At 46.8% G+C, this 27,697-nt stretch overlaps 1 protein-coding gene across 2 annotated transcripts; it reads right to left on the bottom strand.

The window, feature by feature from the left end:
- CD164L2 (CD164 molecule like 2) lies at positions 1–27,353 on the bottom strand. Of its 2 annotated transcripts, none has more exons than XM_029571407.1 (6): positions 27,066–27,353; positions 17,591–17,683; positions 13,016–13,093; positions 10,536–10,577; positions 8,168–8,327; positions 1–3,246 (listed from the first exon to the last, which is right to left on the bottom strand). In XM_029571407.1, exons 1-6 carry the CDS (start codon positions 27,343–27,345, stop codon positions 3,240–3,242), a joined length of 660 nt encoding a protein of 219 aa, XP_029427267.1. In that variant the 5' UTR covers positions 27,346–27,353; the 3' UTR covers positions 1–3,239. The 2 variants fall into 2 exon arrangements, with proteins under 2 accessions (XP_029427267.1, XP_029427266.1); XM_029571406.1 differs by lacking the exon at positions 1–3,246 and adding an exon at positions 5,803–7,629.
- Positions 27,354–27,697: the final 344 nt, after the last annotated feature.

The following is a 27,697-nucleotide window of genomic DNA, read 5'->3' as shown; positions in this document are numbered from 1 at the left end:
CAAAATATAAAAGCTTTTATTAACAGGAAAGCACCTTTACACTAAATTGCCTGATTGCTTGGCTGCATGCTGTTCTTCTGGGGTCGTGAGGTGAAGTGTGTGTGTTGTAGTGTTCAGTTTGTAGTGTGCGTCTCCCTGTGCTGTTGCATATTTCAGATTGTGGGCTGAACCTACCTATTTTGCGGGGGGCAGATGAGCATTCTTTTCCCCACCCCTACCTTGTTTATGCTATGTTGCTTTGTATAGTGCACTGTTGATCTGTCTTGGAGGGTCTTCCTATCCTAGGAGAGATAGAGTGGAGGCAGAAACTTCAGAGTAGTAAAAAGCAGGAAGCATCATTTATGAAAGGATCATTGCTTCTTGTTGGTGAAATGGCAATGAGGGCAAGGGAAGGTACTGGGGTTTGTTTGTTTCTTTTTTTTGGGGGGGGAGGGGGGGTGTAAATTCTGCATTTATGTGACTCCAGTATTGTATTCTCTTCAACTTCTTTCCAATTATGATAGCATTTTTCTCCAAGGTGCATGACAGATTTCTATTTTACCTTTCTCCCCATTGATCTTATTGAGGAGGGCTATGCATATATTATGGAGCATGTTTAAATGAAGCACTCAGGTGACTGAAGTGTGGGCAAGCTGTTTTAGCTTCTTGCCCTAAGTTTGAGTAAGCATCACAGTCGGAGCATGCTCAGTGAATTTGATGCTGTCATGAGAGTGGCCCCACCTATTAGGAAAGGGATAATGAAGCCCAAGCAGTATCAGGGGTCAGTCTAAAGTTCAGCCTGCAGGAGGTTTGCTCTCTTCCTAACATATGCAAGGCCTTTGAGACACAATGTTTTAAAGATGGGATGTGATTATTTTTATTTGCCAAAGGCAATGAATAGCTTTCTACCAGACATTGTTTTGCATCTCACATATGAGCACAAGGGAGGACAATTTTGAGTGTCTGTAAGCGGTGGCCAACATAACTCCCGCTTTACTGCTTACTACAGTGTCTGAAAATTGCCCAGCCTGGGAGTTGGTAAAACTATGCATGGTGATCAGTAACATGCAGACAACACACACCATTTTGGATTTTCAAAACTGTGCATATTGTTTTTCAGGGAAAAGGCATCCACTGGAAAAGCAGTTGCAGAGCTCAGAAGGTATTTTTTCCATGGGCAATTTTCAAAGTGAAAGTAAGCCCACATTTTGCATTTGAGAATTGGTGCAAAATCCATGGGCAAAAGTTCCCCCCAACTCTATGACAATTGCATAGTTTTGAAAATTTCCCCCTTGAATCCTACAGGAGGAGGGTGACCCAAATGGGCTCTGTACTGTAAATAGAGGACAGAAGGGGGAAGATTGTCTGATAAAGTCATTCAACTCTCTGCATGGTATAAAAAAATGCACAAGAGCTAAGCAGTGGAAAGGTAGGTCTAGAATGCAGCACCAGGAAGGGCAGGTCGGTAGATGCAGAGGGACTATAAAGGCAGCATTTATTCACAGAGAGAGGCCTAGATCAGCTTCCCAATGGAAGCAGCAGGCAAAAATAGTATCAGTGTCTCAAGAAAGCTTAAGCACAAACCCAGAAAGCTCTTAGTGGTGGGGAAGTCAGAGATCAAGCAGGATCTACTGCATTGCAGTGGGTAGAGAAAGTGGGCAGACTCTGTGTCCATCTTCATATTCTGCATTTCAGAAACAAAGGACTGGAGGGCTCTTCCCATCCATACTTGCCTGGATGCTGGTTAAATTGTTACTGTTTGTTCATGCCCCCAAATTCCATGACACAAACCTTCTCCTTTCTGTCCCCATTAATACAACACAAGCCAATAAAATGACCTTTTGTTTTTTTTTCTTGATGATGGACGAAGGTTTAGCCTAATATAATCTTGGTCCTTGTATTCTTCTGTTAGGGTTTTAGTGTGTTGGTTTTTTTTTTTTTTTCTTTTTTAGTGAAAGCTCCAAGTTAGGGACATTTGACTTTAGAAATCAGTAGGCATTTTGTATGCCAGCTTAATACTTACTAGGGATATGCTGTCTTTTGTTTTATTTCATGCATACTAAAATCAATTTAGCATGCACTAAACAAGACGGAACATTTTTCAGCTGCACCCCCTAACGTTTATCATTCATACCTGGCCTTAACTCTCTTATGAAGGCTGTTCTTTATCATGAATGCCCTTGTAGCAACTAAGCTGTTTCTAAGCTGGTTGTCTAGGGTAGGGAGTCTGATGAGCTATGTATAGGCACTGCTCATCGGCTGCCTGAGACTTTTAATTGTAGTTGCTTTGGGTTTCATATCAGCAATGATATCATCATCCATGTGAAAGCTCTTTCCTTGATATCTGATGAGACACAATTATCTAAAAAAAATAGTTAAAAAATGTAAAATTACATGAGGTGAGTGGAATGAAGAAACAGATTTAAAAAAAAAAAAAAGTGAATTATCCTTGATATCTTTCAGGTAGTGAGATGTGAAGGTGTGGGCAGGAGAGTTCTCCATCCACTCCACTGGAGCCTTGGCTTGAGAGCTTCTCCTACAGACTGCAGCTGGGATGAAGCAACAGGTAAACGTAAAGAGCCCCTGTGTCTGAGGACCGGAGTCCGCTTTCCCTAACGGGGATACCCAGCCAGCTGCTGTTAGTCAGGAGCATTAGCATAGCATGAAGGGATAGTGGTGGATAAAGAAAAGCCAATGACTTGATCCACTTGTGATTTTCTCATGCAGTACTGGCGGATTTGACTTCATTGTCTTCTGCCAGCTGACACATGCGTGTGATACATTCCCCCTTCTTTTACGCCTCCTCCCCACTGCCAGTGTCTCTGCTGCCTCAGCAAACATCCTCACCACTTGCTCTGCTTCTCTGCCCTTGTGAGAGAATATTGCACAGTGGAAAGCCTCAGGCTGGGTTCCAAAGTGATAGATTGTAATCTATCACCCCCAGGCCAGTTAGCTAAAGAAATATAAAACAAGTCACATAAAATGCAGACCTCCAAAACTTCACAGGCTGGTGTGTGAAAGCAGCTGCTGGACCCTCTGCCTCGCCGATTTTCACATAACCTTTATTCTAACAATTTCCAGTTTGCTTCTGCTTTTTCTTTTAAATCACAAGGGCTCCTGCATGGATCCAGAGCATGGCTGACTCCAGGAGCTTCTGCAGTCCATGGGCGAAGGAGGATCCTGACAGCCTTTCAGCTCACATTCCTGCCTACGAAGTCCTCCACCAGAAAAGGTCATGGCTCCTTTCCCATCTGCAGCCATCAGATCCTATTTCAGTGGAACAAAAAAAAAATAAAAAATGGGAAGTGGGAGCGTAGTAGTGAGTTGGCTCTAGGGAAAGAGCAATGGCGTTCTGGGCTTCAGGAACAGAGCGACACCATCCCCAGACCTCTGTCGCCTTATCTCTCATGTCATGAGAATGGTCACTCTCTAGGCAAATGCTCCCTACTCACAAGGTCCAGCAAATGTTACACGTTCTCAGGCTCCCGGTAGCATTTGCAGAATCGATCTAAGTACGCTCATGGGATCAGTTTCCATAGAAGGAAACCCCCCACCCACCCCCAAATGACCAAGTCTGAGTAGATTGAATGGGACCAGAACTTTCAACAATATCAGGAGGCAGGGAAGATGAGAGAAGGAATACTGATTTTTTTCCCTTTACTTCCTACCCCAAATTTGAGATTTATAAAATTCTGCATCTGTTGTACCCTGGCAGGGGTCCATCCAGAATGCTGCTGAGCAGGAAGACAAAAACTAACCGAGCAACGTTCTGCGGTGGAGAAAAACAGCTCAGCCTGGCAACGCTTCCCTCTCATGCTCTGGTCTCAACAGCTCCTGGCCAGCGCTGCTCAGGATAATCAACACCAGGGGGCAGCAGAGACCAGGAAATGCTCAACTCAGACTGCATTTTCCGGGATGAGGGACACTAGAGGGGGGCAGTGCAGCCGGAACAGAAGGCAGCTGCGGGCCATGTTCACTGGAGATAAACATTCTCTAAGCCGGTGTTGGCTAAGTCCCAATTTTCCAGTACGAATGGAGACAGGCGACACCCTTCTGCGACTATAATAAGGCACAGTGGCAACACTCAGCCTAGCAGTGCCCGAGACTGGCTCTGCTGCAGAGGATCAGCACCTGTAATGAGACCGTCACATCTGGAGGAAATGATTTTTTTCCTCTATAACCCATTAAACCTGGAACCAATATCATTTTATTCCTTATAAATTAGTTTGTATGATTTCTGCTTCTCGGGGGCCTCATCAAATTAAAACTTTTCTTTTAATGGGTGGTGGTGGTGGTGGTGTACCACCCTCGATTTAGGGATTACCCACGGGCAGTCTGGATTAGTTACCTGGATAACGTTGACAGGATAGTGTGGGGCACGGCCGAATACACTTTATGCCAAATTTTCACAGGCCTAATACGCATAAACCCCGGTACACGCACAAGTGCCAGGCCCTGAGAAAGGGGTGGGCTGGGGTGTGTGGTCTGGGCAGGGAGGGGCGGGGCAGAGGCCGGCCGGGCCATTAGCCGCTGTTCTGGGGAAGCGCGCGCCGGCAGTAAGAAATAAAATAAAAAATGTAGGGAAAGGTAGGTTAGGCAGCGGGGAGGAGAGGGGAAGAGGGAGGAAGTGCAGGCAGGGGGCTAGGGAAGTTCTCTCCTTAATTGGAGCGGACTGGGAGGGAACTGAGGAAGGCCCGATTGCATTGCCGCACGTATTTTACAAAAATTTGTCCCCCTTCCACGTGTGCCACCCGCAAACGTGCATGCGGCCATCTGATTTTATAACATGCGCGTGCCGGCACACGCATGTCATAAAATCGGAGCATCCATGTGTGCACGCGGCGGGAACTACGCACATATGGATGCATGCGCACTGCTTTGTACCCCTTAGTTTAATCAAAATTATACAGATAAGTTTAGGCCTACCTCACAGAATGACCAGCGTTATCCGGGTAAGTGATAAGGCTAAGTCACCCCCACCCTGGATAACATCTGGATAATGACTTAGCCAGCTAGGTCAGAAATATCAAAGATGGCAATTTTTCTGCTAAATCCTGAATTTAACCTTAAAAACCCATCTGAACCTGGCTTTGTATGATTTGTAAATATCCAACAAAGCTGGTGTAGGGAATGTTCTTATAACCATAAGAGGGTTTCTCTGACACGTTATCAGTATTTACTAGGACTGAAAGTGGTTTTAAGCAACACAGTAGCAAGGAAGTCTATGGAGCTGAGATTCCGCAGAATTCAAACCCTGGTATATACACCAAACCCTTCCAGGGTTTTTACAGGGAGGTAAAAGCACATCCCTACGATGTGGTAAGTATACAGTATTTACCCCTCTCACCTTACCTTTGCAGTTTCTTTCCTTAATGCTAAGAAAGTCCCACATCATTATTCCAAATACCCGCTTCCCTTAGGAGACACCTCCCATCAGCACCAAACAGGACTTGCACTCATAACTTATAACTATTTTATCTCCTTAGCTGCTTAAAAACAGATATTATTGACAAATGGTTTGAGAATGTAGCTCTTGTGCCTTTAATCCTGGAAGACGGTAAGAAACAACTTCAGCCCTCTCCCTCCCACCAAATACACAACACACAAGCATCCCTCTCCCTGCCATCCTACACCTTATTGAGCTTGCAAAGATGGAGTCACCGCAAGCCATCTCGGCACAGAGAAGATGCACAAAGACTCACGAGACAAAAAAAAAAAAAAAAAAGGCTTCCAGAAAAACAAATCACCTGCTAGAATTGTCTCCATTCAAACTATAAAACTTCCATTTAATGGTGTTTTGGGGGGTGGGAAGGGAGAGACAGGTTTAAAATGTCTGTTTATTTTGTAATTGTACACCACCCACATCTTTATCTGGGCAGTATATTATAATCAGAAAAAACACCCCACATAAAAATGGTTGACAAGAACAAAAGCAATGGTTTGTGTATCCTTTGTGAAGTGAGAGTCTTGCACCGGGAAGTGGCTGCTTCAGCTTGCCTTGGCTGGGGGAACCATATGGAAGATTTTATTTTAGTTTTAGTTTTGTTCATGCTCGGGTGAGAGAGAGACAGACACAGCAAGACCCATGCAAATACGTCAGCAAACTCATCGCAGCAGCAGCCCTTATCTAAATAGAAACTCAGTTCCCACCACAGATGCAGGGAAAAAAAAATCCCCAAAAAGTTTCAGGAAAAAAAGTCCCACAAAACCTTCAAAACGTCTTAAAGATAAACTAACAGGTTCCAGTAGCCGCTGGATTATTCGGCATATTCTCTTGCTTGGTTTAAGGTTCTATGAGTTCCTCTTCAGATCGTGTTCCTAAATTGTCTTCTTTTTGGTAACTGCATGTTATATTTCTCATTTTTTCACACTTTTTGGGAAAAAAGGGGGTACCTGTTTCAATAAAGCTGCACCCTTGTTTTCTCTTTTGACCTGGCAGTTTCCTCCTGCCCTTTTGGACCTAGAGCTCAAATCAGAACCATTGCTGGGATTCAGGTACCATTAATCTTCATTTACAAACCCCCCACCCCCCCTCCCGCAAATGTGCTCATTGCAACAATGGTGCTGGGCCAAGAACCATGCACCAAGGCGCCTTCCAGAATCCTGCAATCACGGGCCCTAAATCCAGCCACTAGGTGGCACCCTTGAGTAATAGCCAAGTCTTCCTCCCCATGAAGGGGGAAGGGCAGGCCACAAAACATCCCGAACCCCAGCCGACTCAGGGATCAAACCAGGGACCTTCTGCATGGTGGGAGGGGGGGGGGGGCAGTAGTGCTCCTGAGGCACCAGGCTAACCCCACTCTGCTTTTTATGTTCACCTTTATTTTATTAATTTTCACCATCTATAATTATCCCGCACATACATCAACAACGTAAGCAGGGCCACTGGTTGACACGTCCCAGGGTCCCCCGTTCACTACTGAATAAGACTGTCCTTCAAGCAAACCCAACATTTCCCTTCCCCAGCCCTGCCTGCAGTTACAGGATCATTTGTCTGTGCTGTATCCACACACCGTTTCTATATCTGCATAGGCTTCAAATGACCATCAGCACAGCAGCACCTCTGAGAATTTCTTGGTTCCATAATAGTGGGAGCAGCTAAGTCTATGAGCTTTTAGAAACGTAAATGCAAAATTTCTCTTCAGGAATGAAGTAAAAAAAACCCCAAAAAACAAAACAAGAAGAGGAAAAGGGAAAATCATGTAATTTGTTATAATGCTCTCTTGGTGGGTTGTCTGCATTTCTATTCTGCTAGTGCTGCTGCCTTAACTGCACAGCTTTGCACACCCCAGCATCAAAAACAGCCAATTACCAACAAGATAAAAGAAAGAGAAATAAAGCTGCACCTCCCGCTCCAGCCCCAGCCCTCACATTCCTTGGCTCCTCTCCCCCCCCTCCCCCTTCTTCAGGGTGAACGTTTGGAAAAGCCAGAAGTATTTCCGATCCTTCCTCCAAAAACACACACACACACACAAACACAGTAACAGTTTCTGAAAGGGCCACCCCCTTTCTTTGGGAGCTTGGTTAAAGATCATTTGAATGCCAGAAACCCCCCCAGGGGGATGAGGGCAACACGGCAGTGACCTGGAGTTGTACATTGTGAAGTAGGGTATCACAGTTCCTCTGGGCCAGAGCTACTGAACCTCCTCTCTGACGAAGTGCAGCATGGAAAAAAAAAATAAATAAAAGAGAGAGAGAAACACCCCAACCAAAAAAATTAGCAGCACTCAAGCAAAAGAAGAGATGAAACTTAAATCCCAACTTGACATTGAAATTTGGGAAACAAAAGGAGTCCTTCAGGCTGTCCAATATCTCCCCTACTGCCATTCGCCATGTCCTAAGTACCTCTCTTCACTTCTGCTTTAACCTTATACGATGTCACCCATGCCAAACACGTCCATGTCGGTCAGCAGTACACTTACCTGAAGTCAGGCAATTCCCACTGGAACTGCAGGAACTTGTCACCACCGTTCCAGAGTAAGCAACTTCCTATCCATTTATCCCTTTTCCTGCCCCCCCCCCAACCCCCTTCCTCGCCCACCAACCACAACTCAAGCTTTCACCTCTAGTGCCCTGTTGGTTCCCCGCTCAACCTGTGAAAGCATTCTAACCTCTCTGAAAGATGGCGCTCAAGATAGGGCACATGATGGAAGAGAAAGGGCAAGGAAGGATGGACAAGGAGTCTTACAATGTCTGGTAGGAGCTGTCCTTTGATTTGATGAACTTGATGATGAAGAAGAAGATGGCCTGAGCACTGAGTACCAGCACCATCCCTCCAATAAAACTGGACACATCAAAGCCTGATGGGTGTACCTCTGGTGAGGCTGTCAGCGGGGAGGGCGTTACCTCTGGAGAGAGAGACAAGACACACACACACATACACGTTACTGCAATCCAAGACAGGGATTCAGATAGTTGTGCATCTCCATAAGTTTCTTCCATTCCACATTTCCTCTCTTCCGGGTTTTAGTCATTCCCAAAATGACTAAGCCCTTGGCTTGAGTGTTGGAAGATTAGGTTCGGAAATCAAGGAATGTACCTGGGGTCACAGAGAAAGCAACTGTCCTTGGTGCTGAAGAGTTACCTTCCAAGACTGATCCCAGGGGAGATCATTTCCAGAGCTATTTGCACAAGTGAAAGAGTGGCTGCCCCATGGAAATGCACTTTTATAAACTTGCCTCTCCTAAATGTAGTTAAAAGGCTGCACACTGGGCTGCTTGTGAGAACTTTTACCAGCAGTGTCACCGGGCATTTTCTGGGGTGGGGTTAGTTTAGGTGCACATTTTTGGATTTCCTAACCCTACCCACACAAATTAACAAGTGGAAATGTGTGGACAATTTTTTCTAGGATCATTTTCAAAAGGGAAAATATGTGCCTACTGATGTAAAGTCCATGGGTAATTGAGTTTGAATCTATGCAGTTATAAAAACCACCCTCAGAACGCCACCAAGCCTGCCACATCCCCCAGCTGACGTTCTCTCTTGAAACATAAAATGAGATTTTAATAAACATCTGTTCTTTTGCAACATTCCCATGGCTGGAGCTGGCAGTACTGCTGAAGTAAGCCTCATGGATTCTGAGAAGAGGGAGAAGCAATTCTCCCCCGTGCAGAGGCAGAAGGGGCACTGATGAATTTTGGGCAGGAGGATTTATTTTCTGGTATCCCCCTCCCTCCACCATTGAACTGGAATAATTTCTCAGTGAAAGCAGTTTGACTGCAAGCTGGGAATTTTGTGCTGGTGAGAAAACCATTAACAAGCAAAAGAAAGGGCTGAACAGTGCTAAAAGATCCTCTGTCAGGAGCCGAGCTGGATCAATAATTGAAAAGAGTCACTGGTAGAGTTACTCATTTTAATTAGTGAAAGCACTCGGTCTGTGCTGCTGCCTCTGGCATACAGTTCATCCATTCACCACTTAGCTCTATTGCCCGTCATGCTCTACCCCTCCATCGCATATTCTCCCCTCCCTCCTCTACCCCTTTTTGCCTCTCCTCTCTTGCTCCTCCCTATTTTCAGTGCTATGCATGAGTTTTGACCGGCATCCTCTAGTAGTCCAGGTCTGCAACCTTGCACAGCTCTGCCAATGCATCTCCTGTTGTTACAGTTACAGCAACTCCAGCTTCTCCATGATCCAGGCCCCCACCTCACAGACAATCTTTTCTTTTCTGGAGGGGGAAGATTCTTTACTTCTTATTTTTGGCCTGGTAATTTTCCTCTGCTCCATTGGACTTCCACTTCAGTTGGAACCAGGGCTAGGATCTGGCCCTGTGAGCTCAATTTGTCTCCCCATCTGACTTACCCAACCTGGCCATTGCAGGGACAATCCTGGGACTGGGAGTCCTGCATCAGAGCTCCCTCCAAAATTCCACAACCGCAATTCTTAAATCCACCATTGAGTGACAGGTGGAGACTCCTCCTGGGGGCTGCAAGACCTGACTCAAGAACCAAACCCAGGTCCTCCCTGCATGGCAGGCTGTGGTACTGCCGTTGAGCCTTTCCCAGTGCTCCTCGCAGCGTTCCTGAACTGAAGCACCTCTCTTGGTCCAGTACTTGACTTTCACACGTAAGGAGGAATTTTGTTTCCTAGAAGCTCAAGGTGTTTCATAAAACTAATGTGCTCCATTTCAAACATTTATTTTCCATTTTTCAGGTATTTCAAACTGGATTACATTCACTACTGTAGGTATTTCCCTATCCCTGCAGGGCTCATAATTTAAGATTGCCCTCTCTTGCCACAGGTACAAAGAGACTTGCCCAAGGTTGCAAGCAGCATCGGTGAGATGTGAACCCCTGGCTTCCCTTGTTTGCAGCCCTCTGCTCTAACCACTATGCTACTCTTCCACTCCATAATGCAATGTGAATGTCCTTTACTTCCATCAAGGAATTCTGAAGGGAAGCTGACAGAACACAGCATCACTGGTACAAATCCCTTAACAGAAATAAATACCAAGGATGCTGCAATTTCAGTGATTTCCCATCATCAGGGATAGTTTCTCTTTCTCCAACTTCCCATCATAAACACATGAAAACATCTCTGATATACACAAGGATCTTACCTGAGGTCAAGTTCTCTGGCTCTTTGGTGGTTGTCTTAGTTGCTAAAGGGAAAAGTGACAAAACAGAAAAAAAAAGGTTAAACCTTATAAAATAAGATTATCCTATGCTTTTAGCATGAATGAGCTGTGAGCTTCCAACAGACAGCAATTTCACACTTTTCCCTACAGTTATTGCTATTGGGAAAAGCTAGAACTGCAGAAGCTGTGTACTCCCCAGAGATGGGTCTTCCACCTCATTCCCTACAGAGAGAGGCGGGGACTGCAGGAGCAGTGCACTCCCCAGAGATGGGTCTTCCACCTCATTCCCTACAGAGAGAGGCAGGGACTGCAGAAGCAGTGAGCTCCCCAGAGATGGGTCTTCCACCTCATTCCCTACAGAGAGAGGCGGGGACTGCAGAAGCAGTGAGCTCCCCAGAGATGGGTCTTCCACCTCATTCCCTACAGAGAGAGGCGGGGACTGCAGAAGCAGTGAGGTCCCCAGAGATGGGTCTTCCACCTCATTCCCTACAGAGAGAGGCAGGGACTGCAGAAGCAGTGCACTTCCCAGAGATGGGTCTTCCACCTCATTCCCTACAGAGAGAGGCGGGGACTGCAGAAGCAGTGAGCTCCCCAGAGATGGGTCTTCCACCTCATTCCCTACAGAGAGAGGCAGGGACTGCAGAAGCAGTGCACTTCCCAGAGATGGGTCTTCCACCTCATTCCCTACAGAGAGAGGCGGGGACTGCAGAAGCTGTGTACTCCCCAGAGATGGGTCTTCCACCTCATTCCCTACAGAGAGAGGCGGGGACTGCAGAAGCAGTGAGCTCCCCAGAGATGGGTCTTCCACCTCATTCCCTACAGAGAGAGGCGGGGACTGCAGAAGCAGTGCACTCCCCACAGATGGGTCTTCCACCTCATTCCCTACAGAGAGAGGCGGGGACTGCAGAAGCAGTGAGCTCCCCAGAGATGGGTCTTCCACCTCATTCCCTACAGAGAGAGGCGGGGACTGCAGAAGCAGTGCACTCCCCACAGATGGGTCTTCCACCTCATTCCCTACAGAGAGAGGCGGGGACTGCAGAAGCAGTGCACTCCCCACAGATGGGTCTTCCACCTCATTCCCTACAGAGAGAGGCGGGGACTGCAGAAGCAGTGAGCTCCCCAGAGATGGGTCTTCCACCTCATTCCCTACAGAGAGAGGCAGGGACTGCAGAAGCAGTGCACTTCCCAGAGATGGGTCTTCCACCTCATTCCCTACAGAGAGAGGCGGGGACTGCAGAAGCAGTGCACTCCCCAGAGATGGGTCTTCCACCTCATTCCCTACAGAGAGAGGCGGGGACTGCAGAAGCAGTGAGCTCCCCAGAGATGGGTCTTCCACCTCATTCCCTACAGAGAGAGGCGGGGACTGCAGAAGCAGTGAGCTCCCCAGAGATGGGTCTTCCACCTCATTCCCTACAGAGAGAGGCGGGGACTGCAGGAGCAGTGCACTCCCCAGAGATGGGTCTTCCACCTCATTCCCTACAGAGAGGCAGGGACTGCAGAAGCAGTGCACTCCCCACAGATGGGTCTTCCACCTCATTCCCTACAGAGAGAGGCGGGGACTGCAGAAGCAGTGAGCTCCCCAGAGATGGGTCTTCCACCTCATTCCCTACAGAGAGAGGCGGGGACTGCAGAAGCAGTGAGCTCCCCAGAGATGGGTCTTCCACCTCATTCCCTACAGAGAGAGGCAGGGACTGCAGAAGCAGTGAGGTCCCCAGAGATGGGTCTTCCACCTCATTCCCTACAGAGAGAGGCAGGGACTGCAGAAGCAGTGAGCTCCTCTACAGCCAGCCAGCTTCATCATCATCATTTATGTATCTCGTACATTACCAGTGCAAGAGCTCAAAGCATGTTATGGCAGAATTTGGGGTTTACAATAGGTATAGCATACATTGGTGGTCTGGATATATAAATATTAGGGATGTGCATTTGTTACATCCATTTCGATGGTATGCGCGTACCTTGCAGACTTTCTAGTACATGGGTAAAAACAGATAGTATGCTCATAGCTTGTTATTAAAAACGCATGCATAATATCCGTTTTTACCCATGTACTATAAAGTCAGCAAGGTACATGGGTACCACCAAAACAGAAGTAATGAATGCACATTCCTAATAAATATAAATGTAACTCAACTGAAGCATAAATGCACTAACATCAGTGAACTGCACATAAATAGTTTTACCTATAATATCATGCAAACAGCTTGAAACAGATTCAGTACTGTATCATTCCCTACAGCGATTCATACTAGGAAAAAAAAGATAGGCTTACAGGAATTGTGATGTTCCCACAGTAGGCACTCATGCTTCATTCCCTATAGTGCCCCTTGCTGGGAGATGCTGGGACAGAAGCTGGAGGGAGCATCTCCACAACTAGAGTTGCTAGTGTCTATCCTATAGTTAGCACTAAGTACCAGTCGCAGATCTCAAACTCTAATAACCATGGCAGTTTTTCAGCTTACCTTCACACATGGCAGTGGCATTGTAGGTCATGCAGCTCTCCCGGACAGCTTCACCCCTCACAATGCAGCTGCTGTTCCCTGAGGATAAACAGAGGCACAAAAAGGCAAGGAAAAAAAATAGTCAGATCCAGAATTATAACCAAGTTCTTTTCTTTAATTATGCACTTTGAAACATTGATGTGTTATCTGCCAGGAGCTATCTTGGGAGAGAGGTTATGTGCTGTTTGGCTGACCATATAAGACTCTTCCCGATTTAATAACAAGTACCCAGACTTTTAGACCTGGTTCAAACTGTCTTGAGAAACTACAAGACATGAGGAAAGAGGGAAGCAACTTTCAAAGCTGCAGCTACTGGTAAAAATTAAAGATTGAAATCCATTAGGCAGCTATTTTCTGTTGCATTCAGTAGCTTTCTTTCACCTTATTACACCTTGGAGATCACTCTGGTCCCATTTAAAGACAGAGATCTGTCATGCAATCTCAAAAATGCCAACGGTAGTTTTGGCTAATTGCTAGGCCAGGCCAATCCAATAAAAGGTTATCACAACCAGTAGAGAATCTGGTTTTCTCCTAGACCAGTCCAGCTACTAAACTACAGTATAGAAGGCACCAGAGGGGTTTTCAACCTGAGCACGAGAAATTCCCAGTTTACATAAACTGTGCTGCTTTTAAGGAGTGCCATTTTCTACTATTTCTTCTTCTTTCCTTCTCAGTTGCCACCAGCCATTGTTGGGCCCTTCTAAGATGCATGGGGGACCGTAATTACCATAGGTTGAACTGAATGTAGGGCTGACTCTAGATGGGTGCAGGGCATGGGGAAAATATGTCCAAGCAGGGCCACCTCAGAGTTGAAGAATGGGGGGGGGGGGGGGGGGGGTACTGAAAATCATAGCCATGAAGAACAGCCCAGCGAGAGAGAGAGAGTGCAAGGCACAGCAGGATTACTGGGCTGGCCATCGAACCCAGAAGTAGATGTGGGAGCACGGTGCACGCTCTCATCCCGCTGGCATGACGTTGGTGCAGGGCCCTCTAAAGCACAGGACAAGCACCCCAGTTCAACCCCCCTCCCCCACCCCAAGGACAGCCCTGACTGCACACGGCTGGCAGGAACCTGAGCAATTCAAATCCCAAGATGGCTGCAGAGTGCCCAGCAGTGAAATGGGCGCTAGCGCACTGCACGGGGTGACTCAAGGAAGTGGTGCACATTGCCACTTAAGGAAAATCTCTTTTTAAAGAAAATTGGGGGGACATGGCCCTTGTGCCTCTGCTATCTCACCTACTTGTAATAATATCCAGATTTCCAGGGTGTGGGAGACACTGCTTCGGCAATCTTCCTGCAGGCTATGAGTGACAAACCAACTTTTTTTTTTCCCTTTCGATTGGCTGATCCAGTTCTGTTTTATCACATCACAGGGCTAAACTAGACCTAGATTTGGTTATTAGGAAAATTAAAGGTCTCTGAAAAAAAGTCATATTTGGCCCCTGACACAGACTGAGAGGCAGAGCTATAAAGACTCTCTCCCTTCCCCCTGCAAATAAAATGCTTCTCTACCCTCTGTTTATTTAGTGACAAGACAATAATAGCTAGAGATGTGCATGGCTTATTGCCACTCTCCCCGACCCCGAACAAACACCCGTTTGAAAGCTCTTGTGTCATGTGTTTCTGCCTGGTGCGCTGCCTGCTCTCTCATCTCATTTCTCTGTGCCACGTGTTCTGCTGTTTTTCTTCCTCGTGTTGAAACAAGGCCATGGGGAAAACAGAGCTGGGATCTCAGTCAACCAGCTACTAGCACATGACACTCAACTGCTGCACAGAGGGCACAGCCCAACAGCCAGGGAGAAAACTCAGAGGGAAGAGAGATCCTGGGTGCCATGGTAATCAATGTTTCAGCTACTAGAACTAACAAGATGGCTACGTGACAGCTACAGCAAAATTATACACCTTCCAATCCCTTTAAGCATGTTTCAGAACAGAGAGGAGTCTACTGCCAAATCTGTCCATCCATCCATAGTATGAAGCAGGCACATGTACTGATAAGAACATAAGAAATTGCCAAACTGGGTCAGACCAAGGGTCCATCAAGCCCAGCATCCTGTTTCCAACAGAGGCCAATCCAGGCCATAAGAACCTGGCAAGTACCCAAACACTAAGTAGATCCCATGCTACTGATGCCAGTAATTCAAGTGGCTATTCTCTAAAACAACCTGATTAATAGCAGTTTAATGGACTTCTCCATGAGCTTATCTAAACCTTTTTTAAACTCAGCTACACTAACTGCACTAACCACATCCTCTGGCAGCAAATTCCAGAGTTTAATTGTGCGTTGAGTGAAAAAGAATTTTCTCCAATTAGTTTTAAATGTGCTACTTGCTAACACAAGTCATTTTATTATCTGAAAGAGTAAATAACTGATTCGCATTTACCCATTCTAGACCTTTCATGTTTTTAAAGACCTCTGTCATATCCCCCCCTTGGCTGTCTCTTCTCCAAGCTGATAGTTGGACAGATAGAGCTGCTGGAGACTGCTTGTAACTGCCCCATGCATGTAGGGGAGTTATTCATTTGGCCATCATGGGTCAGGTACAGGGCAAGCTGCCATTAAGAGCAGGGCTGGAATTACCTCTCAGATTCTCCTAGACACAGGAGTTGGGGGCAGGGAGGAGAGTCCCCATTTGAAGATGTAGGAGGGGTTCTTCCTCTGAAGATGCCCCATGATGAAAGGTCTGCCTTTTCCCATGCATGGGCAATCCTCAGCAATCAACCTGTGTAACAGCATCCTGTCTCATCTGTCCCCTTAAACGTTGCAGGGGTGGCCTGCAGCAGTTCTGATTGTCAGTCTGACTGCAGCTAGCCCAGAAGCCCCTGCACCTTTAAGGAGGGTCTAATAGCTTAGGCTGAGTGACAGGGGTGCAATTTCATTTGGAAAAGACATAGCAAGATCAACATCATTTATGTCACTAGCATCTGAAAGACATAGTTTTGTTATGGGGTTTGTCTCATTTTGGATCAGATACCCTTCTAAAAAAAAACCAAACAAACAACCTTCCCTCCAATCTGTGGGCAGGTTGTAAAGGGCAGGTTAATCTGCATCTCCAACCAGCACCCCAGCTCTCCGAGCCAGCAGCAGCACCTCCCCTCCCCCCTACTACCAGCTCGGCATCCAGTGTTGCTCTAATGCTGCTCTGGCTACAGTAAAGATGTCCTGTGCAGCGCTGCCTTCTTCTCAAGCAGCAAACAAACTAATCAGGCCCCTTTCCAGCTCCTCAGAAATGCCTCTTTGGGTAAAGCAGAGAATCCCCTTGTTTGCCTAGAAAGTTGTTTCCCACTATTGTGACCCCAATGTGTCTCAGGGGAACTGGGCTTCTGCCATTTCCTGTGCCATTGGAGAAACCTTTCCGTTTTGACCTGAGGAAGGGAGTCTTAACAACTAAACACAAGCCAAGAAATGCATTAAGCTAGTCCAGTAAACAAAAAAAACAGTATTGCCTTTAAAAAACAAACAAAACCCCCCCTATTTGTTAACCTTTATTTATAAGCATTCAAAGGGGCTAACGCAGCAACCTCACTCCGGTGCCACAGAGAAAACGTTCAACCCCAACAGGGCAAGCCACCAGAAGAGATGTGGAGTTTCCGCGCCCATATGTGATCTATTACTGTTACGTAAATTAACAGAGCAACAAGGTCTAAGAAAAGAATAACGTTATTTTCAAACTGACACCGAGTAAAAGCCAATACAAATCCTCAAACTCAAAGCAAAATCCGGAATGTGGGAGGGAGTCGGAATAGAATCTATTGCAAGATTTGTGAAAGCCCGAAAGGGGGAGGTTTAGAGGAAGCATTTTGTTTTGCTGAGCGCATGGCAGGTGCCCGGAACTGGGGTGGCAGCACAAGAGCCAAAGAATACTGGGAGAGCAAGTAAGGAGGAACGCAAGGCTCCTCCCGAGCGTGCGCCGCCAGACCATGAAGCCACCGCAAGGCACAACACAGCCTAGAACACTTCAGTTCCAACTGCAAAAACATTGTAGCTGATGGAAACCCTCATCTGGCGTTTCTGCTTCACCATTTCTGACTCTCAGAGTCACAATGTGGTTCTGCCTTCCTGGGACCCTCCCCTGACCTAACCAAAAGCAGAGAGGTGCCAGAGTGGAGGAAGAACCCAAACAGAGCCCGAGATAGAGAAACAGTAACAGTCTGGATCAGTACCTCTGCGCTGTGTGCTCTGGATCCATAAATGCCTAGAACAGGCCACAAGGCAAGCAGTGCCCCTCCCCCCACCTTATTTCCCCGCTAGCTTCTTGCTCATCATATGTCCTGGAGGCAGCATGATGAGTGTGCGACAGCCGCTGCCGGCATGTGTGAATGTCGGTGTCTATGTCAGTCTGAGGGTAGGCTCATGCCCGAGTTAGTCTGCTTGGCAGGATAACATTTCAATGCACAGCACCTACAAAAAATCACATGATTATGCTTGCCGAGCCAGTCAGACAAGAAACCTTCCCAAAGAAATACAAGCTCTCCCTCCCATATCCCTTTCCTCTCTCCACCCTAACCCGCATTCCCTGTGCCATGGCCCAGACCTGCTTCACACTGCATCCATTCGCAGCTGGTGATGTTCTGCTCAGCGCCTCCTTCAGTGCACTTCTCACAGGAATCCAGGTGCTTGCACTCAACTGTAAATCACAAAACAGAGTCCTTCAGCGTGTGGACAGGCTCTCAGACAGAGAAAACAGTTTCAGTGAGGAGAAAGAGCCCACTGGTTAGAACAACAGGCGATGAGGTTCAAACCCAACTTCTCTCATTGTGACCTTCGGCAAGTCACATCACCCTCCATTGCCTAAGAGATAGGGGCAGCGAACTACCTGCTCTATCTGAATTGTAACTCACCTTGAGATGGACCTTGGAAAGGCAAATAATTTAATCCAAATCCATACTAAGCTGCATGGGTTGCTAGAGAAGGCAGTAGCATATTTGGATTGTTAGATGCAGATCTGAGGAATTACCCCAATCAAAGGAAACCATGCATGCATATATTGCACTCATGGAAACGGATATACTAAGGGGCTGAATTAGCACAAGTTAGAAATATGCACCCGGTGGGGTCAATGGTTTAACCCTAATGGTTCAGTCTTGATGGTTGGTGCTATTGCTCTTAGGTGCATTTTAGTCTAAGTCAAGTATAAAAAGCTCAGGGGATAGGCTATTTTGTATTTATTCATGCTTAATTTGATATTTTAAAATGTTATGTTGTTTTCATGTTTTTTGTTTTGTACAGTTGGTATTTTTTATTTTACTATTATTTATTATGAATGTTCTTCTGTGATCACCACAAACCTTTGGAGTGGTAGGATATTAATATTTTAAATAGATTTTTAAAAAAGTGAACTAATTTGACCCCATTAATTAATTTTGAAATCTCTGTTTTGAATTATATCCGGCATAAATTCTTCTGGGATACTGCAAACAAAATTGTTGTGAAAGTAATCTGAAGACTTGAAAGGAATACACAATTCTTTTTCAACTAAACAATATCACTATCTGAAGTGCCCATGAATCAGCCCATCCATTAGATCTTTCCAGTAAGAAACAATGGGAGTGTGCACGTTAATGAACTGGCCAACTTGAGAATTTGATTTCCACGAACTCGCAGGCTGTAGCCTTGCCAATATACCCCAGTCCCTGAACTACAGCACCCACCTGCTTTTATAACACTGAAACCCCCTCCGCAGCTCTGCCAGTGCACCTGTCTTACCTTGCGGCACCCCTTATTACTCCAGAACTGAAATATTCCTTCCCCTACCCCTTCTCCACATACACAGACACAGCTCAGCCAATACAGCATGACCTCAGGCCTGACCTGGAGCATCTCCTGCTATTTCAGTGAAGGATTAAAAGGGGCAATGGTCCTAGGTCTAAACCCAAAGGGGCCCATAGAGGCTTGCATTAAGAGTAAAGGTTATTATTATTATTATTATTATTATTTTTAATATTCCACTGTTCAAGACACTTCAAAGCGGATTGCATTCAGGTACTGTAGGTACTTCCCTGCTCTAGTGAGCTTAAAATCTAAAAGGTGAATTTTAAAAGTGCGATGCACACCAAAACCGGGAGACATGTGAAAAGGTCGGGCCGTGTGAGTGCGCAGAGCGGATTTTAAAAGCAGCCTGAGTACGCGAGAACCTTCTGCCACTCGCACAAAGGAAAAGTTCCAGAAAGGGGCGGGGCACAGGTGTTCCTAGGTTTCAACTTCAAATTTGTGCATAAATAATTGCACACACAGGTGTGCGCTGTGGTCCCCTTCTGCTACGGAGGATGTGCAGGTAATAAAATAAATTGATAGGTCGGGCTTTTAAGGGTCGGAGCTAACAGGAGAGAAGGGAGGCGATGAAACTAGGAGGGTTTGGAAGTCCTGTGCCTTACCTGGCGAACTGGGAAAATTGGTAATGGCTTCAGTGTATGTGTCTAGTAAAATCCTCCCCCCCCCCCCCACACACTTACGTGGTGGAAGCAGCATTTGCATGCGTAGGCACGTGTCCACTTCAAATGGACACACGTCTGCGTGCGGTCGGGCTATTTTATAACATGCAACGCTATAAAATGGCTGCGTCCTGGGTGCGGGCCAACAAATGTATGAAAGTTATCATCTCAATTTGTACCTGAGGCAACAGAGGGTGAAATGACTTGCCCAAATTCACAAGGAATATCAGCAGGGTTTGAACTCCGGTTTCCCTGGTTTTCAATCTACTGCTCTAACCACTAAGGCGCCCTGCCCCCATCCCAAGACCACACGTGCAGCTCTGACCCGCGGCATGGCCGGCTATGCCTGGATCAAACGTGCAGCACTCTGCACTGGCGCAGGAAGAGTAGGCGCATCCTCTTGCAATTTGTTTAAAGCACAAAATTAACGTATTTGGCAACAAATATAGCCCAAGATTCCCCTGAGCTCTTGGGGAGCCAAGCATCCTGCTTAGGTTAGGGGCCATGCTGGGCCAAGTCCAGGTCAGTGATGGATCTGGGCAGACGCAGCTCCTACCGTAGTTGCTGCTGGTGTCAGTATCACGGCACTGGTGCCCCCAACCCCTGGGTGAAGCTCTCCATCCCTGACCTCTGCTCATCTGATGCGGGAAGTGACCAACATGGGGACTTAGCCTGCACGGACAGGTCTGAGCCCCCAGCCCCACTCCCTAACATGGAAGCCCAGTGAGTCAGGACCCCGAGCATAGGATTAGCCCCTGCACTCGCTGCATTGCTGGAATGGAGCAGGGGTGCAGCTGCAGTTTTTGGAGATACAGAGCAGGACTGAGGATCTGCAGGGCGGCAGGGATAGGAAATCTCTTACCCCCGGCCCAGGCTTGGTAGGCGTGTGAGTAAAAGCCTGGAAGCCTTACCTGACAGTCAGACGCACGGGGGAGGAGGAGAGGGAAAGTAGCTCCCTGTTTAAACATGTTTTCCCTTCCCCTATTCCGGTCAAAGATGGTTGCCGTTAGTTCTTACTGCGGTCTCCTTAGAGACTCTAAGCCAATTGCAGGGTGCACTACTAGAGAATAACAATTTATTCTCTCTCCAGGGGATCTTCCCTCACTGCGACCAGGTCTGGACCTGGCATTACATAACACCACTAAGGAGCCAGGGAACCAGCCAAGAGCTTGCTTCTAAACAAGTAACAGCGCTAGGGATTTCTCTTCCCCCAACTCTGAACAAAAATATTTTCTACTGAAGAATATAAGAAGTTGGCTTACCGGGTCAGACTGAGGGTCCATCAAGTCCAGTATCCTGTCTACAACAGTGGCCAATCCAAACACTAAGCAGATCCCATGCTACTGATGCCAGTAATAGCAGTGGTTATTCCCTAAGTCAGCTTGATTAATAGCCGTTAATGTGGCGATGCTGCTTGCGGCTAGGCCACAAGCAGTCTCTTACCTCTCCTGCGGCCTGGCTGCCGCTATTCCTCACCGCTGCTCATGCTCCTCGCGGCCCAGAGGCCGCCACCATTGTTCCTGTCTTCGTGGCAGGAGCTGCCTCCAACCTTCTCTTCTTGCGGCTGGTAGGCCGCCCTGGAGCTCCTTTTTGTGGCCCGGAGGCCACCGACGCCATCTCCTCCCCTGTGCAGGGAGTCTCTGCCTGCAGTCTTCTCTTTTCACGGCAGGAGCCACCTCCGACACCTCGGGCCTACTCCTGCTTCAGCTCCTCTTCATAGCATGGCTGCTGTCCCTGGTCCTGCCTCCTTAGGCATGAGGCCGCGCCTCCTCACTCCATTTAAAGGGCCAGCGGTGAGCAGTCCTCCTGGGCTCCTCCTGTTGACGTCCTTTAGACGTTTCCTCTTCAGCCCTATAAAGAGGGCCTTCCTTCACTCAGTCTTCGCCTTCGCAAGGAGTTGGTCATGGAGTCAGACTGCTCCTGGATCTTCAGTTCCAGCTCTTCATCCCAGGAGTCCTCCTTGATCCTTCTTCAAGGCACTCTGTTCCTCGTTGGTACTCCTTGTCTTTGTCCATGGTTCCTGATCCTCCACCCTCGTCTTCGTTCCATGTTCTGGTCTCTTGACGGATCCTGTCCTCTTGTCTCCAGATGTCCTGATGTCTCCATGTCTCCAGATGTCCAGACGTCCTTGCATCTTCAGATGTCCAGATGTCTTCCTGTCTTCAGGTGTCCTGATGTCCCCTTGTCTCCAGATGTCCAGACATCTCCTTATCTCCGGATATGCTGACATCCCCTCATCTTTGGATGTCCAGACCTCTCTGTCCTCTGATGTCTTCATCCACCATGTTCCAGACGTCCCTGAGGTCCTCTTTTCTAGAAGTCCCTGATGTCCAGTGCCTGTCTAAGTCTCTGAGTATCCTGAGGTCCGAGTCAGAGTCCCTCCAAGTTTCAAGTCCTTGTCCGAGTCCTTTCAAGTTCCAAGAGCCCTCGTCTGAGTAACTGGAATCCTCTCCTCAGACTATGTCTGATTTCTTTCCATGTCTGAGCATCTTGCATCTGTTCCAAGTACTAAGTGTCCTCGTCTCATCTGAGTTCCAAGTTTCAAGTATCTTCGCCTTGTTCAAGTTTTCAAGCCTAGTCCAGTCCGAGGTCCCATCTTGTTCCAGTACCATCATCTGTCCTTGACCTCTGTCCGTCCTGCCGCATCTGCCGCTCCTTAGTGGCAGGTCCGAAAGGGCTATTGAGTGGCAGGAGGGCTACCCCAGAGACCAGCATCGCATTGCTGGGTCTCTACTAGTGCGTGCAGGTTCGGCAGAGGTTAGGGCGGTGGTCAGCCTGCTCCTCCCATGCTTGGACCATGGGAGGAGCAGGCTGACCGCATCATGGTCCAAGGGCACACATCTCCCTGGAATCGGGAGCACTCCCTAGCGCTCCCCCAACAGTTAATGGACTTCTCCTGCAAGAACTTATCCAAACCTTTTTTAAACCCAGCTACACTGCATCATAGTTGATGATTCGATTATTAGAAATGTAGATAGCAGGGTGGCTGGTGGATTGAGGACTGCTTGATAACTTGCCTGCCTGGTGCGAAGATGGCAGACCTCACGCGTCACCTAGATAGGATTATAGACAGTGCTGGGGAGGAGCCGGCTGTCGTGGTACATGTGGGCACCAACGATATAGGAAAATGTGGGAGAGAGGTTCTGGAAGCCAAATTTACGATTTTAGGTAGGAAGCTGAAATCCAGAACCTCCAGGGTGGCATTCTCTGAAATGCTTCCTGTTCCACGTGCAGGTCCCCATAGGCAGGCAGAACTCCAGAGTTTCAATGCGTGGATGAGACGATGGTGCAGGGAAGAGGAATTCAGCTTTGTAAGAACTGGGGAAACTTTTGGGGAAAGGGGAGACTTTTCCGAAAGGATGAGCTCCACCTTAACCTGAGTGGAACCAAGCTGTTGGCACTAACTTTCAAAAGGAGATAGAGCAGCTTTTAAACTAGAACAAGGGGAAAGCTGACAGTCACTCAGCAGTGCATGGTTTGGAGAAATGTATCCTTGAAGGATACTAATAAAACAGGAGCGTTAGGGCATCCCAACAGAGAGGTTCCATTAAAAGCAAACATAGTCCATGTGCCTATATGTAAAAAATCACTGAAGCTAATGATTTCCGAATTATCCCTAACATCTGAAAAGCAGGTTGTTAATACAAACAAAAAACACACTTTGAAATGTCTGTATGCCAATGCCAGAAGTCTAAGAAGTAAGATGGGAGAGTTAGAGTGTATAGCAGCAAATGAGGAGATTGACTTAATTGGCATCACAGAGACTTGATGGAAGGAGGATAACCAATGGGACAGTGCTATATCAGGGTTCAATTATATCGCCATGATAGGGAGGATCAACTTGTTAGGGGTGTGGCACTTTATGTCCGGGAGGGTATAGAGTCCAACAGGATAAAGATCATACAAGAGACTAAATGCTCAGTAGAATTTATATAGGTAGAAATCCCATGTGTGTTGGAAAAGAGTATAGTGATAGGAGTATACTACCGTCCACCTGGACAAAATGGTCAGACAGATGATGAAATGCTAAGAGAAATCAGGGAAGCTAACCAATTTGGCAGTGCAAAAATATTGGGAGATTTCAATTACCCCAATATTGACTGGGTAAATGTAACTCAGGACTTGCTAGAGACAAAGTTCCTGGATGTAATAAATGACAGCTTCATGGAGCAATTGGTTCAGGAACCAACAAGAGAGGGAGCTATTTTAGATTTAATTCTTAGTGGAATGCAGGATTTGGTGAGAGAGGTTACGGTTGTGGGGCCACTTGGCAACAGTGATCATAACATGATCAAATTTAAACTAATAACTGGAAGGGGGACAATAAGTAAATCTGCAACTCTAACACTAAACTTTCGTAAGGGAAACTTTGATACAATGAGGAAAATAGAAAAAAACTGAAAGGTGCAGCTGCAAAGGTTAAAAGTGTTCAACAAGCAAGGACATTGTTTAAAAATACAATCCTAGAGGTGTGGTTCATATGTATTCCACACATTAAGAAAGGTGGAAGGAAGGCAAAATGATTACCATCATGGTTAAAAGGTGAGGTGAAAGAGGCTATTTTAGCCAAAAAAAAAATCCTTCAAAAATTGGAAGAAGGATCCATCTGAAGAAAATAGGATAAAACATAAGCATTGTCACGTTAAGTGTAAAACATTGATAAGACAGGCGAAGAGAGAATTTGAAATGAAGTTGGCCATAGAGACAAAAACTCATAATAAAAACTTTAAAAAATATATTGAAGCAAGAAACCTGTGAGGAAGTCTGTTGGACCATTAGATGATGGAGGGGTTAAAGGGGCTCTTAGGGAAGATAAGTCCATTGCAGAAAGACTAAATTAATTCTTTGCTTCCGTGTTTACTAATGAGGATGTTGGGGAGATACCAGTTCCGGAGATGGTTTTCAGGGGTGATGAGTCAGATGAACTGAACGAAATCACTGTGAACCTGGAAGATGTAGTAGGCCAGATTGACAAACTAAAGAGTAGCAATCACCTGGACCGGATGGTATGCATCCTAGGGTACTGAAGGAACTCAAAAATGAAATTTCTGATCTATTAATTAAAATTTGTAGCCTATCATTAAAATCATCCATTGTACCTGCAGACTAGAGGGTGGCCAGTGTAACCCCAATATTTAAAAAAGGCTCCAGGGGCTATCCAGGTAACTATAGACCAGTGAGCCTGACTTCAATGCCGGGAAAAATAGTGGAAACTATTCTCAAGACCAAAATTGTAGAGCATATAGAAAGACACGGTTTATGGAACACAGTCAACATGGATTTACCCAAGGGAAGTCTTGCCTAACAAATCTGCTTCATTTTTTTGAAAGGGTTAATAAACATGTGGATAAAGGTGAACCGGTAGATGTAGTGTATTTTGGATTTTCAGAAGGCGTTTGACAAAGTCCCTCATCAGAGGCTTCTAAGAAAACTAAAAAGTCATGGGATAGGAGACAATGTCCTTTCATGGATTACAAACTGGTTAAAAGACAGGAAACAGAGAGTAGGATTAAATGGTCAATTTTCTCAGTGGAAAAGGGTAAACAGTGGAGTACCTCAGGGATCTGTACTTGGACCGGCGCTTTTCAATATATATATAAATGATCTGGAAAGGAATACGACAAGTGAGGTTATCAAATTTGCGGATGATACAAAATAATTCAGAGTAGTTAAATGACAAGTGAATTGTGATACATTACAGGAGGACCTTGCAAGACTGGAAGATTGGGCATCCAAATGGCAGATGAAATTTAATGTGGACAAGTGCAAGATGTTGCATATAGGGAAAAATAACCCTTGCTGTAGTTACACGATGTTAGGTTCCATATTAGGAGCGAGCTATCACCCAGGAAAAAGATCTAGGCATCATAGTGGATAATACTTTAAAATCGTCGGCTCAGTGTGCTGCAGCAGTCAAAAAAGCAAACAGAATGTTAGGAATTATTAGGAAGGGAATGGTTAATAAAACGGAAAATGTCATAATGCCTCTGTATCGCTCCATGGTGAGACCACACCTTGAATACTGTGTACAATTCTGGTCACCGCATCTCAAAATAGATATAGTTGCGCTGGAGAAGGTACAGAGAAGGGCAACCAAAATGATAAAGGGGATGGAACAGCTCCCCTATGAGGAAAGGCTGAAGAGGTTAGGACTTTTCAGCTTGGAGAAGAGACGACTGAGGGGGGATATGATAGAGGTCTTTAAGATCATGAGAGGTCTTGAATGAGTAGATGTGACTTGGTTATTTAGACTTTCGAATAATAGAAGGACTAGGGGGCACTCCATGAAGTTAGCATGGGGCACATTTAAGACTAATTGGAGAAAATTCTTTTTCACTCAATGCACAATTAAACTCTGGAATTTGTTGCAGAGGATGTGGTTAGTGCAGTTAGTGTAGCTAGGTTCAAAAAAGGTTTGGATAAGTTCTTGGAGGAGACGTCCATTAACGGCTATTAATCAAGTTTACTTAGGGAATAGCCACTGCTATTAATTGCATCAGTAGCATGGGATCTTCTTGGTGTTTGGGTAATTGCCAGGTTCTTGTGGCCTGGTTTGGCCTCTGTTGGAAACAGGATGCTGGGCTTGGACCCTTGGTCTGACCCAGCATGGCAATTTCTTATGCTCTTAAGTTCTTCCTGGCTAGAGCAGCAGGCTGGGAGCCAGGGAAGTCCGGGTTCAAATCCCAGCAATGTTCTTTGTGACCTCAGGTACAAAGGGCCCTGCTTCCGAAAGGTTCTCTCCCATTGGGTCTCGGGTGGGGGACTTGCCCAGTACATGGGGCCCTTAGTGTGTGAGCACTGGGGTCAGTGCCTGGAGGTAACTTGCTTTGAGCCACCACTGATGAAGCCTGCGCCAAGCCCTGCTAAGGAAAACCTGGCTCTTTCCTGGGAGCTCTTTCTGGCTGTTTACCCTCAGCTGCGTCAGAGGGGCTTTTGGCAGCGGCTTCGGAATCCTTAGAAAATAAAAAGTTATATCTCCTGGGCAGAGAGAGAGAAATCAAGCACAACACAAACCTAAGGAGGGAACCTGCAATTGCATCTGTTACACTGTACCAAAAAGTATATAGCAGCGCTATTTGGAATATTTCTGGTACACATCAGTACACCAAGCCCCTGGGAAGGAACTCAGCTCGCTTTAACGCGCTATCGGGACGCTTATAAAGGATAAGGCAGCAGAGTGGGACAACATCTCTTATTTGCATTTACAGGAAACGACCCTTTTCATTTCTTTACATTTTTAATTACCATTTGGAGACCTAAAAGGACTGCAACATGAGGCTAGAAAGTGCCAAAGAGAAGCAGAGCAGCCTCCGCCCTCCGATCCTGGCCAAGAGCTCAGCTCTCCGGCGCAGGGGGAACTTTCACGCAGCTGCTTGCGGCTTTTTTTTCCCTCTTGTTCGCCAGCTTTGAGGGCAGGGCCGTGCCCGGGGTGGGCAAGGATCTGGAAGCAGAGAGCAATTTACGGACACCGAGCAAACGCCCTGGCAACGCTCCGAACCCTCCCGGAGCAGGAAACTCCCCCCCGGACCGGAGCCACCGGCAGCTGCAGAGCGGATCCCTCCCAGAAGAAGAGTTTACCTGCCGGGGGCTGAGCCCGTCCTCTGCCGGAGAGAAGGAGCAGCAGCAGCAGCAGGAGCGCCTGAGGAGTCGCGGCCCGGGGGCTCATGGCTGTGCCCGGGCTGGGGAGGGAGCGATCGGCGGAAAGGGAGCCGGGCGACTGCGACAACTGACACCCGAGCCGAGCTGCTGCCTGGGAGGGAGGAGTCCAGGTGTGCACCGCTCGGCCCCTCCTCCCCCTCTCCTTAAAGGACTGGCAAACGTCCAGGCCCCCGGGCAGCAGGCGCTCCTCATGCCACATGTCACAGATGCCACTGCTGACCGAGGCTCTGAGAATAAAATGGGAGATGCTGCTTGCCATATGGACCTTTGGTGGGGCGAGTAAGTAGGCAAGGCCTGAGCAGCCCCTGGCTGTGCCAACATGAGGAGGGGACAGCAGACCCTCTCTGTCTTCATTTCCTTGCTGGTTTTGATCCTTCTGCCTATTTTTTTTTTTTTTTTAGGTAAAGGTTGGCAATGCAGGCTAGGGAGAATGTCCTTGGAAAGACTTATCTGGGAGATTTCTTGAACAAATGGTACCATGCTTGAGGCTTTAGGTCAACAGAAGCAAACCCTACATGCAAAAAAAAGAAAAAAAGAAAACCCACACAGGG

The sequence above is a fragment of the Rhinatrema bivittatum genome, chromosome 11 (assembly GCF_901001135.1).
Source record: "Rhinatrema bivittatum chromosome 11, aRhiBiv1.1, whole genome shotgun sequence".
NCBI classification, from domain to species: Eukaryota; Metazoa; Chordata; class Amphibia; order Gymnophiona; family Rhinatrematidae; genus Rhinatrema; species Rhinatrema bivittatum.
Note: the sequence above shows the minus strand (reverse complement) of the source record. Positions and strands in the feature narration are given on the sequence as shown.